Source organism: Micrasema longulum, unplaced genomic scaffold, assembly GCF_059751315.1.
Source record: "Micrasema longulum isolate JH-2025_06_02 unplaced genomic scaffold, ASM5975131v1 h1tg001620l, whole genome shotgun sequence".
NCBI classification, from domain to species: Eukaryota; Metazoa; Arthropoda; class Insecta; order Trichoptera; family Brachycentridae; genus Micrasema; species Micrasema longulum.
In genome coordinates, this window is record NW_028278801.1 from 257758 (window position 1) to 277543 (window position 19786).

The window sequence follows — 19786 nt, forward strand, 5'->3', positions numbered from 1 at the left end:
ACCACTACAGCACGGAGGCCGACAATTTCAAACCAGAAACCTTAGATATATTAAATCATAGACAAACGAAGGTTTATTTTTGGTACTGTACACATAGAAAACGTTTTGAGTTCATAATATAAGATTTATCATCAGTAGAGTTGTAAAAATTGATTTAAAAAAAAAAAATAAGATGAACATTAACTTTACAAATGAATAAAAATTTCATTTTAGAGACACTTCTGCAGTAACTCAAAAGTTAAACAAAACAAACATCTCAGCATTACCTAAACGTAACAGTTTTGCCAGATTTCTATTTGTGAAGTTCAGTTGAATTTATCTGGATACATACCGTGAGAATGGCTTGTTCCGGAGTGAGACATATTCCCTGGTGTAGCGTGGAGAGGCTGATCTCCTTGAGAGCACAGTGCTCCATATTGGAGAGGACGGCGGGGACTATGTGGGAGGTGGAACATTCTCCGGACACTAATAATACTGATGAAATATGCTGATTGTAGAGGTTACTTGCCCTGAAAATAATATTGAATAAACACTCGGAAGAATACGTAATCTAGTCACAGTATACGCAGAATGAGTAGAGTGGATTGTGTGATTGGAATATTATTTTTGTAAGAAATCAGAAATAATTAATTCTCAAACATTTGTTTTTTTTTCTTCGCTAGTTCAGATCACAGCTTGTTTTTGCAATCGTCTCCAAATAAAAAATTATTCAACAATGTTTTGAGTATGCCCAAATGTTTGTTGCAACAAATTTAGATCTAATATTTTTGTGTTTGAGTTTTATTACAAATTAATTAATATGGTTATAAGTTGTACATTGTATGCTTGTAAGTTGCTTTTAGCAATAAGTCTGTCAAAGCACTAATTCTTTGTCCTTGAAGATTTAAATAAATAAATATATATTATTATATTCTCTACGACATTAAAATAATCATTATCATCAGACCATTATCCACACACAATGGTGCATCGGGCACTGTTTTGTTAAATAAAATTCAACCTATCTCGGTCATCAGTTACAGGAAGATAAAGTGAAGTGGTGCCAATCCAAGAACAGTAAATTTTAGTGTAAAAAAAAAAAAGAAAAAAGTAGCTTTAGAATTATTACACCACAATATAGTAGAATAGTTGAATTAACTTCAAGGATAAAAAGAGCATTATTAAGTAAGCTCACAGATTTAAAACTTTGAATACAAAAGTTTGACCACTTTGTCAGTTGGTTCACTTCACCTGGAATGGGCTCAATTAATATTAGCATTCAGTTTTGATGAAAGAATTGTTTCTTTAAAATGAGGAAATATAAAAAAGAGCTTTTTGTAAGTATGCAGTGTTTTTTTAAAATTATGATTTTAGGACTAACATGATGTATGACTTATCCGCCAGTGGGAAAAGCCGTGTTGCCGTAGAAAACACTTGGGTCACACAGTTGGCCAGCAGCGGGGAGAGGTGGGGAGGGAGAGCCCGGGCGGGGGGTGGACTGACACGAGCGCCGGCTGCCACCAGAGTGCGCATGGCTCCGACCATATCTTCCACTAATACTTCCACCTATAAGAATAGACAAACATAGAAAGAGAAAAAAAAGAGATTTTATTAGCAAAATCTAGTTTTTTTAATACATACAATATATGTCATACGATAAAAAAATAAACAGAATGTGTACATTAAAAAAAATCTATACCTATTCCTCAATATGACCTCTTCAGAGTAATTACCGTCGGATACAAAGTTAGAAAGAACCCGAAAATAAAAAGATAAGCAAAACATAGAGAGAATTTCAAAAAGATTTTCCTCAACAGTACATTTTTAGTTAGTAAAGAGTTTTTTAAGACTAAAAAATAAAACAATTCAATACAAAAGAGAGGTAAAAATTAATTTGAAAAAATCTTATTTTTCCAATCGGTACCTAAAATATTACAAAAGAGGATCTAATATTCGAGAGAGTTCGAAGAATTTTCTGGTTGTTTTACCTTTAAAGGGTCAATAAGGAGAGCATAGGGGGTCTTGTAAACTTGGGGATAGGTTCTCTCCAAAGCCCGGAGAACAGCTTCAGAACAGAGAGCTTTTAAATCAGAGCCTGAAAACAAAGAGTTTCAATGTAAGCAAATTAATTGTAATCATAGAAATTCATAATACATGATACGCATAAAAAAAAAGTTTTCCCAACAATAATTGTTGTTTATTTCCATTTTTGTTTGTTCACATATCATAAATGTGTGAGCATAGATGATATACGTATATACTGCGTTAAACTAAGTCAAACTAATATTGTCAAATTATTTAGCAGGCAGTGCTCGCGTGGTATAAACTGACAGATCAGAGGTTCAAGGTTCGAAACTGATACTAAAATTTGATTCCCATTTTCGATCAAAATTATTTTTAACTAGTTTAAAAGGACCCCGAAATTTAAATATTTGGGTAATTATTATTTGAAATTTATACATAGGGGTCATTCCATATCAAATCAACACAGGGTATAAACCTGACACCTAATAATTTGATGAAATTTAAAGCTTCCCAAAATCTGCCAAAAAACGTAATAGACATATTTTGAAATCACCATAGCCTTTCTCCTAATTGAGCTTAAGAGATGAGAGTGCTGTCATTTTAGTCAGTTTTAAATGCCCTTTTTTTATGTACAACACAAGATACTTTAATTTAAAAATCTAATTCAAAATTTTGATGTAGACTCGTGTGACATTAAGGGTCAATGTGATAATAAAACAAGAAACATTTTGTTCCTTAATGCATTTTAATTCCCCACCAATGATGTGTTTTGTAACTGATTTAAACACAATCTAAAATTATGAAATGCTTTCCTTCAAAAATGTAGCTTAGGCGTTTAGTACAGTGTAAAGAAATGTTACATTGAAATTGTATCTCTGGCGTTAAGTTCAGTGTAACGAAAGAAAGAGTAGATGTCATACCTCCGTAGCCAGTGGTGATGTCCGCCACGTGTTGTATGATGGTGGGTGGGGGGGCGGGGTGCCAGTGGCGTGTGTGCACGCGCAGGATGTCCGCCCTTTGGGGGGCAGCGGGAGCCGGGAAGTGCAGCTCCCTGTCCAGGCGTCCGGCGCGCCGCAGCGCGGGGTCCACGGCGTCCAGGCGGTTGGTCGCGCCTATCACCACCACGGAGCCTCTGGAAAAGACAAACGGATTAGGAAATCCTTAGTGATGGACTTGTAGGATGCGGACAGCTTATATGTCATGTCAGATGCACTATACTGTGGAGGATCAGAACGACCCAGTGATCGCTATTGACTGGCAACACTGAAAACGTAGAACATATTTATCTGATAAAATAGATTCCCCCGAATTGGTTACCCGCATTCATCTTAAGGTACCACAGAGACAAACGCGTTATACACAACTTTTCCACATACCTAAATGCATAACAAATTCGTCAAAAAACGCTACGATTAACCGTATTATGGATACGTATACCAGGAAATTTAACGACATAGATATATTTACCAAAAATATTAAATTTATCAAAACTGCCATAGGTAATAAATTGTCTATATCCGCATCCTCCTATCCGTCGCTCTCTATCCCTGAACAAATATAAGTTTTATAGTGAGAAGATCTTTTAATATAATGAGGAAGTTCAGTGTTTTTTTTTAAATTTTTTATTTGTTAATAGACTGTTAAACTAAGTCAAAAAAATTTTTTAAAATTTTTTATATATCGTATTATCGGCGCTACGATTTTTCAAAGTTTTGTATTTCTGAAATAACTCCGCGTGTAACGTCAGAGGTTCATTTCCGCTTATTTTCATTCAGTTCTTCCTATTGGTCCAGAAGCGACAAGCAGACCGGAAATCTTCCATAGCTCTCAGATCAGAGGTTGATTCACATGAACCAGTGACGTCATTTAAAGTAGTGCGTTTTTATCAAAGTATTTTTTATTATTTTTTCTGTACATTTTCAAGAAACTTTGTCGTACAATTTAATGCTCTAATTTTTACCCCGCGTTAGAAAACATTTTTTGTATCCAATTTCCCGTAGGGCTGAAGTTCCTCATTATGTATCCCCGTACTGCGGGCCAACTGTTTGTGACACCTGATTTTTATAATCCGAATCATTTCTATTAAACTTATATGTTATTCTTATTTATATATTATGTAGGTGCATATAATATGCATTTGTATGTTCGTTTTGAATAAACGTTCGCGTTTTGTTAAACCTTATTTTATTGTTGTCATTATTTTGTATTTACTGCATTTTGTGGTTACCTACGGTATTATATAGGACTCGTCGCACATTATTTAATAAATGTGTATCAATTAAATTTTAAAATAAAATCTTTTTTTCTTTTTTTCAGAATACGGTTTTGAAATTTAACGTACTTTAAAAAAAAAAAAATACAATTTATATCATTTCGTCATTTGAATTTTATCAAAAAGGTTTCTAACTTTTTACTCAGCTCTTTATTGTACCATTTTTAATACAATTTACAAGTTTTAAACAATTATTTTTTTTATACTTACGCACCCACACACACGCACCCTCTCCCCCATTCATTCCCACACGCACATGTATCCTCTCCCTCATTCATTCACGCATACACACATTCACATACACATGAATACAAACGTCACACAAATACAATTACTAAACTTCTTTTCTTATATATTATGTGTCATTATATTAACAGTGGATTTTTTAAATTGGCTTTAGCATTGTTAAGATTTTTCTACTTATTTTGTTTATGTAATAGCTGTAAAAATCCCAAATAAAATAAAATAAAACAATGGAATGTATAATAATTTCAAATACATTTGTGGAGTTCGCAGTTGATTCATTCGGTATCATAAAATGATTATATTACTTCTTCCAAGTCGGTCCCTCAATGCTGAGGGTCGTGATCACCATGAACACATCTGATTAGTCTGTTCCACTCCAGTCTATCCTCAGCCCGACGAACTGACTCATTAAATTTTAGCCCCGTAGCCACCTTTATTTGGTCAGTCCATCTATATGGGATTCTTCCCCGGCTTCTCTTCAACCTTCAACTCGGCCAGACATTATTGCCTTTTCAAAGATTATATTTCACTATAACCAATTTTTACACAACGGCTACGTTTTATACAGTACTGCGTAAAAAAATAAATAAATTTAATACTTAAATTAAAAATCAAAAAAAAGATTATCACACTATCACTCTTTACTTGCGCATAACTCTCCGCGCCTAGTAAGTAAAAAAGCGGTATGAGGAATTCTAAAATCGAATGTATTATATTGAAATACGTTAACTCATTGTTAAATTTTCATTTTTGTACCGTGTTATTTTTAAATGGAATAAAATGAGGTTCCAGTGATATTGATTATACTTAATAAATAAAATCAGTTAATTCTTCGATGCCTTGAACTGAAGTTGAGTTGAAACTCATTTGTGACTCATTTCAACGTAAAAAGACATTATCAAACTAACTCTTTAAATGAAAAATTGTATTCCTTTCATCCTAACAATAATAATGATTAAGTTTAACAAAAAATGCACAAATGAAATTATAAATGAAAAACAGACTCTATTTGTATAAAATTCAACCAATGTGTTATTAGACATTGTTAAGTGCCAGATTTGTAGTTTAAAATAAAGCAATAGGATTAAAATTAAGACATTATTAATTGAATTAATAATATAACCTTCTAAAAATTTGCATGTTTATTTTTACATAAAAGTTGTATGCATATTATGGTGGTTTTTTTTTTTGAGATTTAACGGTAAAAGTACCTTTTACATACTTACATATATTTATATACATATTGGTATTTTGCACATATCTATAGAGTAAAGTGCACAAATTTAATAACTTAACACTAGATAATAAAAAATATACTTTAATTTACAAAACACTATGTAAAACTAAAATATGGGTATATTTAAAGAACGAGAAAATAAAAAAAACGTAACACAATGTGGTTACTATACAGAATGAGCAATGTAATAATAATAGTTATTAAAAATAGTAAATAGTTATAAAAAATAGTAATTCTGTTAATATAAAAATGAAAAAATTTCAAAATATTGTATAAACCTAAAATTACAAAATACATATCTTTGTAGAAAGAAAAAGAAAATAGAAACAAAAATAACAATATAATAATTCATATCATTTCGTCATTTGAATTTTAACAAAAAGGTTTCTAACTTTTTACTAAGCTCTTTATTGTACCATTTTTAATACAATTTATAAGTTTTAAGCAAATATATTATTTTCATACTTCGGCACCCATACATTACCCATACATTCATTCCCACACGCACATGTATCCTCTCCCTCATTCATTCACGCATACACACATTCACATACACATGAATACAAACGTCACACAAATACAATTACTAAACTTCTTTTCTTATATATTATGTGTCATTATATTTACAGTGGATTTTTTTAATTGGCTTTAGTATTGTTAAGATTTTTCTAATTATTTTGTTTATGTAATAGCTGTGAAAATCCCAAATAAAATAAAATAAATAAATAAATAAATACGGAAAATACATTATGTTAATGAACTGTAACATTTTCAATGCTTACTAAGAATGTAGTTAAAAGATTGATTCTACACTGAAATGTTTACACTGAAACGAGTAATTGTTTATAAGCTGGAAATTTCGTTAGAAAAACGTCACATAAATCGGAATGTTTATTGCCCAGCGCATGTAGCCCATTCAGTACAGAATTGCTAGAATATATTTTGATGTTAATGTTGCACTTATACAGTCATACACGTCTTGTCACTTACACCGGTACTTTAAAATTAATAAGTGACAAAATTTCAGGGCTGCCCAATATATTTATATTATAATATAGCTAATATACTTAAGCAGTATATTAGTTATGCAGTACAGGTACTTAAAAAGAGTATGACCTTAAATTCTTATAACTATAAAATATTAGTGCAGTGATGAAATATTAGGTGATTCTTACCTGTCACACATCCCATCCATCTCCGCTAGTAATGTCCCCACAACACTTGTATGAACTTGTTCTTGTCTCACACTTCTCACAGGAGCTAAGGCGTCTATTTCGTCAAAAAATATTATGCTAGGTTTCATCTTTGTGGCCTGAAAGGTGATTTGTTAGATTAATTAAAGCGGTAAAATAGTAAGGTAGTAGAAAATAAAATAGTTAAACCTCCGATCACGGAAGAATTTGTGAACGAAAGTTTGATGCGTTTCGACAAAAAACATAAATCTTACAACATGAGACATTACTAGACAAACAAATAAATTCATGTTATTAAATTAGAATATTTTTTATAATGGGAGGAGACTCAAAATAAATTGTAATGTCATGAGAAGGTAGCAAAAGCACACAAATCAAATATACATAAATACAAAGTAAAGAAAAAAAAATGTGCATAATATGTTGTGGACTAAGTTATTAATGAGGGAATTATTTATAAGACAAGTCAAATCTGGAAACGTAATTAATAACTATTTAAACTATGAATATTGCCATGTGATTGTTGCACAATTCGATAATTTAGATGCTTTAAGCATGAGGAGCGTTGTTCACTACAGATGTTTATTTTAATTAAGCGGGTACCTACACTGTTAAATTTCGTAACACCACAAAGTCGCCCCAGAGTAGTGTCTACTAACATCACTCAACAAAAACTCAGTATCTCAGCTATGGCATAAATTCTTTAATGTTTATAATGACCATACACTGTCATAAATAATAAAGTTTAAATAGTTATTAATTACATTGCCAGATGTGGAAGCAGCTAGAAATGTATGCCAGGATAGACGTGTGTGGCAGTCCATTCTCTCTGCCTACCCTTATGGAGAAATGGCATGATGGTAGTAGTAGTAGCATAATGCCGGGGCATTATAAATAATTTTCAATTAATCAATTAGTCCACAACACGCATAAACCACCATTACTTTTAGTGAAATTTAAAACAATTTGAAAATCTTCATCACTATCATTCACCTTTCCACACCCAGTGGTTAACAAGACACTGCATTGGTAAACCAAATTGAGCATATTACAAACATCTGTTGCATAAAGGTAAGGTGATTAGTCTTACGCTTCAGGTGCCAGTCCAGGAACAATGAAATATTGCAGTTTAAACAACCTTTTAAATATATATTTCACATCCACCTTATCGGCAATTAAATCCAGGACCACGAGAATGGTAGGCGAATGCGCCAACCTAAGAGGCCAACATAACGAGACTGACTTATCTCCACTGTTTCCTTATTCAGGATTTTTACCCGAGAGCAGCCATCGAGTTGAAAACACTTATCCAGGGTTCTGGTTCTATTTCACACACAGAACTGTATTTTTTATCCGCCTGGACACAGAGTTAGAAAATCTTACAATAAAAATATTTAAAAAAACAAATTACATAGATGTAGATATCAAAATTCAGACTTCTGAGTCTGCACCTAATTTTTATATTGATTTTATAGAAAAACAAGACATATTAGATAATAACAAATTACAGCACAGATGGATAATATTTTAGAAGAGGAAATATAGAAGTCTAGGTATTTATAGGGCTTATGACTTGTAATTGGCTGGACTTCTGTATTCCCTTTTCTAAAATGTTCTCCATTCCTGCTGTAATTTTGTCGCTTTGTTCGTTTTTGTCCAACAGACCATTTTAAAGAAAATTGAGTTAAGCGTACAGGAGTTCCGAGAAAGCCTTTATTTATAAAATTTTAAAAATATTTAAAAAACAATATTTAAGGGTTTTTTTTTTTAATGAATTTTGTTTTAAGTTGTGGTCATTATTTAGGCCTATTTCCTAAAAAAAACTTTTAAGCTCTTTTTTTGCAGATTTGTGTTTTGGTCTGTTGGACAAAAACGAACTGAAGCGAGGATTTGTTAGCCATAATGATTCCCTAATGCGGGTGAAATCCAGTCTTTTGTCTACAAACATTTGTACAAACTCAAAATATTACATTATTTTAAATACCTGTTGGAAAAGCAGTTTGATATTGCGTTCACTCTCGCCAACATACTTCTTTAGGCAGTCAGCACCTTTTCTCATGAAGAAGGAGACTTTTTGACCGCCCTGTAGCGAGCATTCGTTGGCCAGGGCCCGAGCCAGGAGAGTCTTGCCAGTGCCAGGGGGTCCGTGGAAGAGGACCCCACGGGGTGGTTGCGTACCAAACTTCTCGAACAATTGAGGATACATAAGTGGGAATAACACCATCTCTCTCAGGCAGCGGATGTGTCCTTCCAGACCACCAACCTAGGAAGAATTTGTGATATTGAAATATAGCGTGGCAATACAATGTAAATTTTTCAGGAAAGAGGAAGTATAACTTCTGTGGCATTTGGGTAAAGAGGTACATGTCTTTAAAATTGAGAAAATGAGTTAAGTATGTAGTTCCGTAAGGTTGGGTGAAGGTATACAAGTTAGGAAAAATTAGTTCATGTCATATAATTTGAAAGTACTATTAGGTGAACTAGTACATGTAACTTGAATTAAAATCGCCTTTAACAACATGAAAAAAGCAAATATGACTTGTACCGCTTCATGTATTTCTAAAGTTTATTCTAAGACGCCACCCAAACTTGTATGCTAAAGAATAAAATAAGTAAGAAACTTTAAATGACTCCACTGCATAATCAGTTAATGGTGATTTGTACCTCTTTACCTTAATGCCACAAATTCTATATGAGGGTTTAAGAAGAGATATTGAGGACAGACAACATAAAATTATTGACATCAATCACCAATTTTATCAAAGTCATGTTTTTAAATACAACCGATCTTGTGAATACAACGATTTATCTCTTTACACAGATTTGTATTGTTTGTTAAGCAGATGTAACAATAAACAACATAATTTGCAAGAAAAGTACTCACCGATGAAAATCTTACAGATCCATCCAGTTCAATGGGCTGAATCTCTTTCAGGGCACGGTCAGCATGTTCTCCTAGATTTTTCGATTTTTGTCTGAAAATAAGTCAGTGAATTTAAGCACTAGATTGTTTACCTTAATTGAATTGAATATTAACATTAAGATGTTCACATATTTGATAACATACCTGGCTTTTTTTTTGTTTTTGACAGAAACATTTAAGTCCTCTTCAGTGTCTGAAGATGTTGAACTACTTGAAGCTGGACTTTGTGCTGCAAAAATAAAAACATACTACGTTGATAATACATACATTCATATTAAATTATATTCAAATAACAGAGGAAATAGAAAATATGCAAAATTTGCTGGGAGAAGGAATATTATGAGGTAATCTCATTTATTCTCATATTGTAATACTAATTTGATATAAATATATTTTCCTATATAATTTAATTTTGGTGTTAAGTAAAGTAAAGCGTTTGATGACAAACCACTAAAAAATATATATTGGGAGATAACTAGAGCGTAGATTATCACAATTTTTTAAATATTGGTATTATTTCGATATTATAATTTCAAACGTGGATAACTCGGAATTTCGATATTTTCTTGATATTTTTGCTAAATATTTTAAAATCCGCACCGTATTCAGTTTTAAGAATAAAATTGTCGTAAAATATGGAAATCCTGGAAATAAAAGTGTTTCAAAGTAAATTAAATATAATTATGGAATGGCTTGTAGTAATAATATTAACTAACTAAAACGACTAGGTGTGGAGTTTGGTTGAAGGAAATCAGCATTCATACTTACATCTTACAATCATCTTTGGTTGTTTCCTTTCTCTAAGGCTATATGGTTTTCTCGTATAAGGCTGTTTTCTCAGTGTGTATTGTTTCCCTATAAGATGAGATGTTAATGTTAGAAAATAAGAAACAAAAGCAGGTATGTATTTCAAATTAACTAATTGAAAACATTGGAATTTTTATTGACTTATTACATGATGGCAAAAAGACAAGTCAATGATCTATCCAACAAATTAAAAAATGCTGGATTTCAATTTTATTGGAAAATCAACTAAGAAAATCTTATAAACTTTAAAATTAAATTGAATTATAGTATTTTAAAATGTGAACTAGTTCATACCTTCACATGACTGAGATTCTATGTATGCATTCCTAGGTTTTCTAGTTCTATTTGATCTCCGCAATTGTCTTCTAACTTCTATTTCGCTTTCTGAATCAGAAGAGTTATCTGTATCACTTGCTGAAAATACAAAAAAATACATTTATTTTATAAAGTGCAATAAAACAAATAACAAATTTTAAAAAAGAAACATATTAGTAATGATTTTTTTTTCAAATTCTCAGTACTAAAGGCCGCTAAGCCCAATAAGGGAGTTCAGTAGTTTTTTATACGGTTTTATTTGTTAACTAAGCCAAATTGTTTTTTTTTTTATAAATTGTATATTGTATTAACATCGCTATGATTTTTCCGCCAGTGACATTATGAGTTGTTGTCGGTAAGTTGTGCTGCCATTTGAAAGTAGAAGCCAGTAGCTATCAAAAACACTAAACGTTGAAAAAAAAATGGCTACTCTGAAACCGGAAATCTATCGTAATACATAACAATTCTATAATTGATTGGTTATTGTGCACAAGAACTAGTCACGTTTCAAAGTAGTTTATTTTTCACAAAAAAAATAAATTATATTCAATTTCCTATAGCACTGAACTTCCTCGTATACAGAGGTGATTTACAGCACAGAACATCACATCCTGACAAAAACCGCATTTAATCATTACTTTCATTGGGAATCAAATTCAGAATGCAATGTGTGTGATAAGCTTCTATGCCAAATTATACCATGGGGTCTGTCATATAATGCAAAAAAATAGTTGAATACATTATTTGTGTATTATGTATGTATAAGTTGTTGAAATATCAGAAAAAAGTCAAACACATAGCATAATTTGGCATTATTGAAACATCACATAAGTTATGTTTAGTGTTTTTTTAAATAATTTTAAGGTTATTTACATGTTACAATTTTGGTTATCAACTAAGTCTAGAGACTTCAGTAGAACACATTTTTTTATAAACAGGTTTGTTTTACACACATATACATAAAAAAATTAACATTTACTATAAGGCATTTAAGGAGGCATTTTTTCAGTCCTTTTTTTCATTTGAAAATCTTCCGTGTTAATAATGGTTTTCGGGAGATTATTGAAAAATCTTGGAATAACGCAATTCAATGTTCGTTCTCCGAAGTAATTCGTAATTCGGGGAACGAATAAGGAACCACTAGTTTTTTTTTTCATCGCGTTGTGAGTGTGGGAAAATCTTTTTTTATATTCCGGATCAACAAAGTGATATAAATTGATAATTAAAACAGAAATGACCAACCTGATTCCCTTTGGCTATGACTATTAGTTCCAGCATCCTCTTTCTTGGGCGCTCTTCTCCTATGGCTAGTGTTGGGTCTGCCCCGTACTTCCGTATCACCACTGCGACCACGTCTCAGTCTCAAGTTACGGTTAGTTGAAGTTTGAGCAATAGTTTCAGTCTCATTACTATAAAAACATAATACTTGTTATTAGTCACAAATAAATAACAGAAAATACCCTTCGTATTCTTAATTTCACTAATTGGACTGAACTAATACTAGAGCATAACGTAACAAAAAGCAAAAATACACATACCAAATTGATCATTTTTTTACAGGCATGTGATCATGAATTTTGGGTATGATAATCTATTTAAGCAGAATCCTGGAATAACGCAAGGACAGCAAAAAATAAAAACTAATCAAGAGATAAACATTACTATGACAACATGAATTCATTACACTTGCATTACATAGTAAAATGCCAGCTCTAAAATCATTAAGGATAAAAAAAAAAAATCACTGTCCATTCTCGAATAAATAAATCCTTATAAAATATTGTATGGTAGAGCTCCGTTTATCCGAACTCCAGTCATTCGGATTATGGATCCTGATCAATATCAGGAAACAGAAAATAGTTTTTAATTTTAATTTAATTGAGCAATTAACTTTGCTGGACATGTTTAAGTTCTTAATGTGATTTCAACTCGCTGTATTATTTTAAAAGTAATAAAATCTGGCACTCATCAATCTGGATAATTGGAGTTTTGCTGTACTTACTTTTCATCCGATTGTAATTTGTTTTCATTTTCATTGCATTCCATATCATTTTTCTTAAGGCTGCCAAGTTTCTGATCATCGGAATTCTCAGAATCCATATTGGGATCCCCATTTTCACATATTTTCTTTTCTTCGTCAGGTTTTGGTTCGGTTTTAGGCACTGCTTTAGTGGTTTCATTTAAGAGTTTTCTTCCATGTCTAGAATTATCATCATCCATGAAATCTTCCTCAAATTCTACTTGACCATTATTTTGCTTTTTCTAAAAGTAGAAAGATACAAAAAACACGTGTAAATATATTTTGTATAGTGTAAATTTGATTGGAAGGATGGTATCACATACACCAAATACATTTGTACCTAAATAATATCCTGCCCTTTTCTAAAGATAGCCTGCATAATATTATATACTCTTTATTTTATTTTAGACAACATGATAAATATATAGTTTACCAAAGTTATAAATATGACATCTTAATATATTATTATAAATGTTATTAATTATAAATATGTAGCTTTATTTAAACTGCAGAATAAACTGTTATTAGATACTGATTTAGTGACTATCTATAAAAGTAATAACACTTTCTCAGAATTCTCACACCAGTTTTGATTAAGTTATGGAATAATGTATTATAAATTTTACATGTCAATAAAACTATTTGTGTTTTCAAATATTATAAATTAAGTGAAACCTTTCTTTTTTCTGATGTTTTAAATATTTTTTAACAAAAAAAAATATGGGTTGGTTGTCATAATATGAGTAGACATAAAAAAAATATTTGGTGGAGTGAAAAAAAAAAGAAATAGTATCAATGCTCTTAATATTATCTTCGCAATCACACAAATATATGGAATTAAAAAATAGAGACCAATGGTCGCTTGGACTGAAGTCTTTCATCTTCACTGGAAGAAGTCGATGATGATGTCATGCGACCGATGCGCCCGAACAGCCGAGGGTAGCCCTTGACTTTTAGTTCATTAGTAATCCAGCTTTCATTAAATGTATGATGAAGGAGTTTCCTTTGCCGGCCACTTCTACGGACATCTATAAGTTTATAAATTCAAACAGATTAATGATATTTAATTAAAATACTATGTTTTTACAGGTGGAAATGTTAGGAAATAAAATATTAAATTACGGTTTTCAGTTTCTTGAATTGGTTTATCACTGTCTTCCATATAATTGTTGGGTTGTAAAGGTCTTAGTTGGCGATCCGCAACAGATGTATGATTCGAGCGACCAGATCTTCTGCGAATCCTTTGGCCATCTTCAAAGAAAACCCTCAATGGACGGCGTCTGAAATATACATTGTTCAAATCAATGTGAACATATTCAAAAGTATATTTATAGGCTACAATAAAGTATATAAATTTACTTACCTTCTAGTAAATTTTTCTGGTTCTGTATCTTCACTTTCGGGATACATAATTCTAGGCATTTTTATTGTCTTTATTCTTCCACTGACTATAAACGTAAAAAATAAATTAATTTCAATATTTGCAAATAGGCAGAAAAATTAATCTCATGAACATTGTAATTTTGATTCCGAAGCTACTTTTTTTGTTGCAAAATTATGAATCCTAATAAAAATATTAAAAAAAAATAGTTACTGTAATTAGAAAGGCAAAAAATCTAAGAAATTACTTAAACATACTGCTAAATAAACTTACATATTTTAATATTTGTTTTATCTTTCTAACAATATATGGCTCTACATGAAAACATCTGCCTTAAAAGAGGTTAGGCAGGCGGCACATAATCAAGAAAAATCTATTGCAATAAATTAGATCAATTTACATATCGTCGCTGCACCTTGGAAACCGGCTATGAGCATTCATTTTACTTAATACGTTTTTATGTCAAAAAATGGCAAAAAAATATTTATAACCACAATTAAAATAATGCATCAATTTTTATAAATAAACTACAGTATTAAGTATTCACAAAAAAAAACTATGTTCCTAGACATTTCTATTAAAGTCTGGGATGTTTTTTGTTTCTCCAGAACATTTTTATGAAAAACACAAAGCCGATTTCCAAGGCACAACGACGATATACAGTCAAGTTCAAGTCAAATAGTGTAGTTTATGTGAATGCAATATTAATCATTTCCCCATACCTGATGGTGCATAGGGTACTGCATTGGTAAATCAACCTCAGTGTGTCTTGATTATTTTTGTATATGGAGGTAAGATGATCAGTCTTATGCTTCAGGTGTCAGTCCAACGGACTATGAAATATTCTAGTGTAAAGTACCTTTTTCGAATAAACATTTCAGGTCAACCATGTTGGGAATCGAATTTGAGACCTCTTGTATGGTAGGAAAACGCACTGACCATTAAACCGCAAGTTGTATATATTATATAGATTAGTATTAGCGGTTTAACTTACACTTCGAAGTCCAGTGTTTCTTCCTAGTTACCCTATAATGACTGCGAAGCTCTCTCGGAGACCATCTGTCCACTGGGACATCCTTCAACATAAACAATAAGTTCAAAATAAATAACCTTTTCTAGTACTACTATTAATTTTTGAATAGTTAAATATTGAACATTGTCAAAAAAAAATTCAGAGTATTTGGATACAAACTTGATTGAAAATGTTCAATTTAAGGCCGGTTTCAATTAAAAATATTTTTTAGTTTAGAATAACAAGGTTAGCAACTCTGAAACAGACCTAAACAATTAGAATACTTAATAAACAAAACACAATACTTTTAAAATGAGAAGGTTCACTAGGTAAGCATTCTTTAATGCGGTGATTTTACTGCGGGTTTTATCAGGAAAGTTCTGTTTGTATTTCTTGCCATCACAGTTTCACGCATGTGTGGTACTTACCCTGACATATTGAGAAGGAGTTGATGTCATTATGAGTTAACAAAGTGTAGTATACGCTTCGTGGTGCTTGTTTAAAATTGAAAATCCCGCAGTTCGTGAAATAAGGTCTGAAATTTGTTTCCTTCATGCGAAGAACATCAAACCAGTCCACATTATCAGCAGATCTGTGAGGTGTACGGAGAATATGTGAAAAGTGATTTAATGGTAAGGGGATGGGTAATACAGTTTAATGAAGGTCGTGTTAATGTACATGACGACGGGCGAAGTGGGCGACTATCTTTGATTAAAAATGAACTCGTTACTTGTATTAAGAAAATGAATTACAGACTTTATTTTACAAACGGCTGATTTCCAACTTTATTCAGCATTTTAAACAAGCACCATGAAGCGTGAATGACACTCAGCTAACTCATAATGGCGTCAACTCCTTCTCAATATGTCAGGGTAAGTACCACGCATCTGCGAAACTGCAATCACAGCGCTGCGATGGCAAGAAATACAAATAAGATATACCTCGTAGTTTAATCATAATAGTTTTATTTATAAGTTACTTTAGCACTGTCAGGGGCATGCAATGCATATTGCAATTTAAGCAGTGCCTACAGCCTATCTTACTTGATATAATCAAAATACTTTGTCTCTTTATGAATCAATTTATGCAAATTGCAAGTCAAGTGTATATTGATATTAATTGCATTGACGACTCCGAAAGACTCGCAATCTTTTTATGATAATCGTGAAAAGGTAGGCAGCAGGCGTTACTTAAATATCAAAATGGAGTACATGTATAAATAAAAACGAAATCTTCTGCTATCTCTCCTAGTCATCTTTTGCATATTAGGTGTTTTAACTTTGCTTCCGCCGTTTTCCTGTAGATGGCTTTAGCGGAAAGTAGTGGTTGAAATTACAAAAACGACTCGAAAACTTGGGCATCTGTCAACATAACCTCATAGAAACATTAGTCGAGTTGTGTCTGAATCATAAAGTTATTCTTGATTGAAAATGTTTCAAATTCTCATAGTTTGTAGGAGATTTTAATTTTCTGTTTCAATATGAAGAAATCTGCGGCTGAGGCTCATTAAATGCTCGTAAACACTTATGGTGAGGCCGCTATTAGTGAATGAATGTGTCGTGAGTGGTTTCAATGTTTCAGGATTGGTGATTTTCACGCCGAAGACCGCCATAGCGGTGGAAGAGAGACGATTTTTGAAGATGCAGAATTGGAGGCATTACTTGATGAAGACCGGTGTCAAAGTCAAGACAAGTTGGCACTATCATTGGGAGTGACTCAACAAGCAATTTCGAAACGGCTCAAAACCATGGGAATGATTCAGAATGCCGCAATACAACGAGACAAGATAAAAAGATTTTGCAGCATGACAATGCTCGATCCCATGTTGAAAAAGTGGTCAAGACATACTAGGAAACTTTGAAATGGGAAATCCTACCCTACCCGCCATATTCTCCAGACATTGCTTCCTCTGGCTACCTCTTGTTTCGATCAATGGCACACGGCCTGGCTGATTAGCACTTCCAGTCTTATGAATATGTAAAAAATTGGATTGATTCGTGGATCGCTTCAAAAGGTGACCAGTTTTTTCAACGCGGGATTCATACGCTGCCCAAAAGATGGGAGAATGTAGTGGCCAGCGATGGACAGTATTTTGAATCATAAATGTATAATCAGTTTTTTACAACAAGGCCTCGAAATTCGGAAAAAAAAACAGCAGAGGCAAAGTTGTAAACCTAATATTATAACAGTTAATTGACAATTCAATTGAACAGTACTTATTGAAATTTGTTGAACTGTTTATGAAACTGGCACTTAATATTTTTTTAAATATTGCATTAGTAGGTGTGAATTTTTTATACTATTCCAGAATTCTGGGAAGTAATATTCAAGTGAAATGATTATTCCTAATGGGTAAGTCCTTAAGAGATTAAACATAATTACATTTTAGTATCAGGGAGTATGGACAATAGGCAATAGGTAATAGTGGGATATAAAATATTGCAGGTTATACGAATGCACTAAGCCAAATATCCAAATTCAAGTTATTTGTAATTTTAAAGCATACTCTGTAACATTATAAATACATCTTATTATTTAGGGTACAAAATGCATGATAAGTCAATACGAAACAAAAAATTGAAACAGTATGGCACAGTTGATAGTCAAAGAAAAAATGTGATTAAGAAATCAAAATACCTAGGGGAGCGGGGTTATGTTATAATTTATAATATGAGGATATTAATCAATGGGTATCAAAGGCGTTTGAAGGATAAAATAAAACCATTAAAAGTCCGGAATGTATATCTAAATAAAAAATATATATTTCTATGGCCATACTTTCAAATAACACACCCACTTTCATTTCTATACACTAGGATTAGTAGGAAGAAGGCTTAACAAAACATTAGGTGAGTTGATAAAATTGAAAGTATTATAAAATAGGTCGTGAAGGAAGAAATGTGTTAACATGCATCCAAAGCTAAATCAATAAGAGGCGAAAGGACACTAACATTACTTTTAGAAGTATGCAACTAAAAATATTTACTGATGCTAATATACGATCTTAGTAATTTCACCTGTTCGTCCTCATCTTTGGAAAGTGATCTTTTTATATATTTTCTATCATCAACCTCGCCGTTGACACTTCGGCGTGTTTTAACCATTGTTTCAACCTAGGAATGCTATAACCACTCCTTACATAAATATAGTTTTGGTCGAAGATAATGAAAGAACGAGGAAAATTTATTCATAAGTATGAAAAGAAATTGAGTCGGAGAAGTTTTTTCTCCACTAACGCATAGTTTTTAACAATTACCGAAGACGGCATTAACGTTTTATTTCGTAGACGGCCGTGCTCTCCCGAATGCACGCCATGTTCTCCAAAATATGGAGTATGTCTACGATTCTTTTTAAAGTCAAACTCACCAAAGTAATAATTAACCTTTATAATTTAAATCAAAAGGTAAAATAAAGTTCGATATAATAGGCTAAATAAACACAAGTAATAAAACCCGAAAACTACCACACAACTCCACTAATGTATAACACAACACAACTGTCAAAAATTCTCATAACAAAAGGTACGTTTAGACGACGCTTGCAAAGAACGAAAAATTAGTACTTAAAAGTATGCATTAAAATCAGGGATAGTTGTGAATATTTTTTAAGCGTTATTTTTTCGTTACAATAATATACATAATAATATTAATATTATCATAATGATGTTTATTAAAATAATAATATATATATTATAATTCAACTAATCGTAAGAACTTTTTGTTTTTAAAATTAAATATACTACTCAATTGTTTTTAAATTATTGACTTCGCAAATTTTTAGCCCAAGAAGAGACATTAGTTAGGCATCAACCGATTTTGTTTTTTCATTTGATAATAATGTAATATTTTTCAAACATGTGCTTCATCATACGATTATAATATATTATCATATTAACAAAATGAACAGTAAAACAAGTCCACATAATAGTATTTTAATCATTGTAGAACATATTATAATATGTAAATTTGAAAAATCAAACAATGATTCTCGTGCCTTTACGTGATTGACGTAATTAATGCACAAATAGGCTATATATATATGAATATCCTATTTCAATCTATGTAATCGCGATGAGGTGCAGAAATTGATTAATACCCGTATGCAGAGACAAACCTTAAGGTGAGGAGAATACATTCTATTGTCTTCACCTTCGGGTTATTCTCAGCATTTGAAATTAGAATTTACTTTCCTCACCTTAAGTTTTGTCTCTGCATACGGGTATAAATATGTTTATAAGTATTATAAAAGAAACGTTAAATCAACACCCTTATAAAATCTAGGTGGTGTTGATTCTGCTCTGTTAGAAATGCAAATGAATAGCAAATGCCATTTAAAACGTAGGTATTCTTTATATTGATAAGCGAGAGTATTTTTTT

At 31.8% G+C, this 19786-nt stretch overlaps 1 protein-coding gene across 2 annotated transcripts in view; it reads right to left on the minus strand.

Annotated features, from left to right (window-relative positions):
* The window catches only part of LOC148274581 (ATPase family AAA domain-containing protein 2-like), a 31271-nt gene extending 12325 nt beyond the window's left edge, over window positions 1-18946 (minus strand). The window contains exons 1-17 of one of the 2 annotated variants that reach the window (XM_088236921.1): window positions 18428-18946; window positions 15393-15474; window positions 14381-14465; window positions 14140-14297; window positions 13870-14045; window positions 13000-13259; window positions 12240-12406; window positions 10977-11096; window positions 10644-10730; window positions 10020-10104; window positions 9837-9927; window positions 8937-9215; window positions 6935-7071; window positions 2925-3136; window positions 1968-2074; window positions 1361-1545; window positions 332-509 (exon numbers count right to left, since the gene is read on the minus strand). In XM_088236921.1, coding sequence (XP_088093047.1) covers window positions 332-509; window positions 1361-1545; window positions 1968-2074; window positions 2925-3136; window positions 6935-7071; window positions 8937-9215; window positions 9837-9927; window positions 10020-10104; window positions 10644-10730; window positions 10977-11096; window positions 12240-12406; window positions 13000-13259; window positions 13870-14045; window positions 14140-14297; window positions 14381-14465; window positions 15393-15474; window positions 18428-18514 — 2496 coding nt within the window. In that variant the 5' untranslated portion in view covers window positions 18515-18946. The remainder of the gene's footprint in view (window positions 1-331; window positions 510-1360; window positions 1546-1967; window positions 2075-2924; window positions 3137-6934; window positions 7072-8936; window positions 9216-9836; window positions 9928-10019; window positions 10105-10643; window positions 10731-10976; window positions 11097-12239; window positions 12407-12999; window positions 13260-13869; window positions 14046-14139; window positions 14298-14380; window positions 14466-15392; window positions 15475-18427) is intronic. The other variant, XM_088236922.1, reaches the window with a different exon arrangement.
* Window positions 18947-19786: the final 840 nt, after the last annotated feature.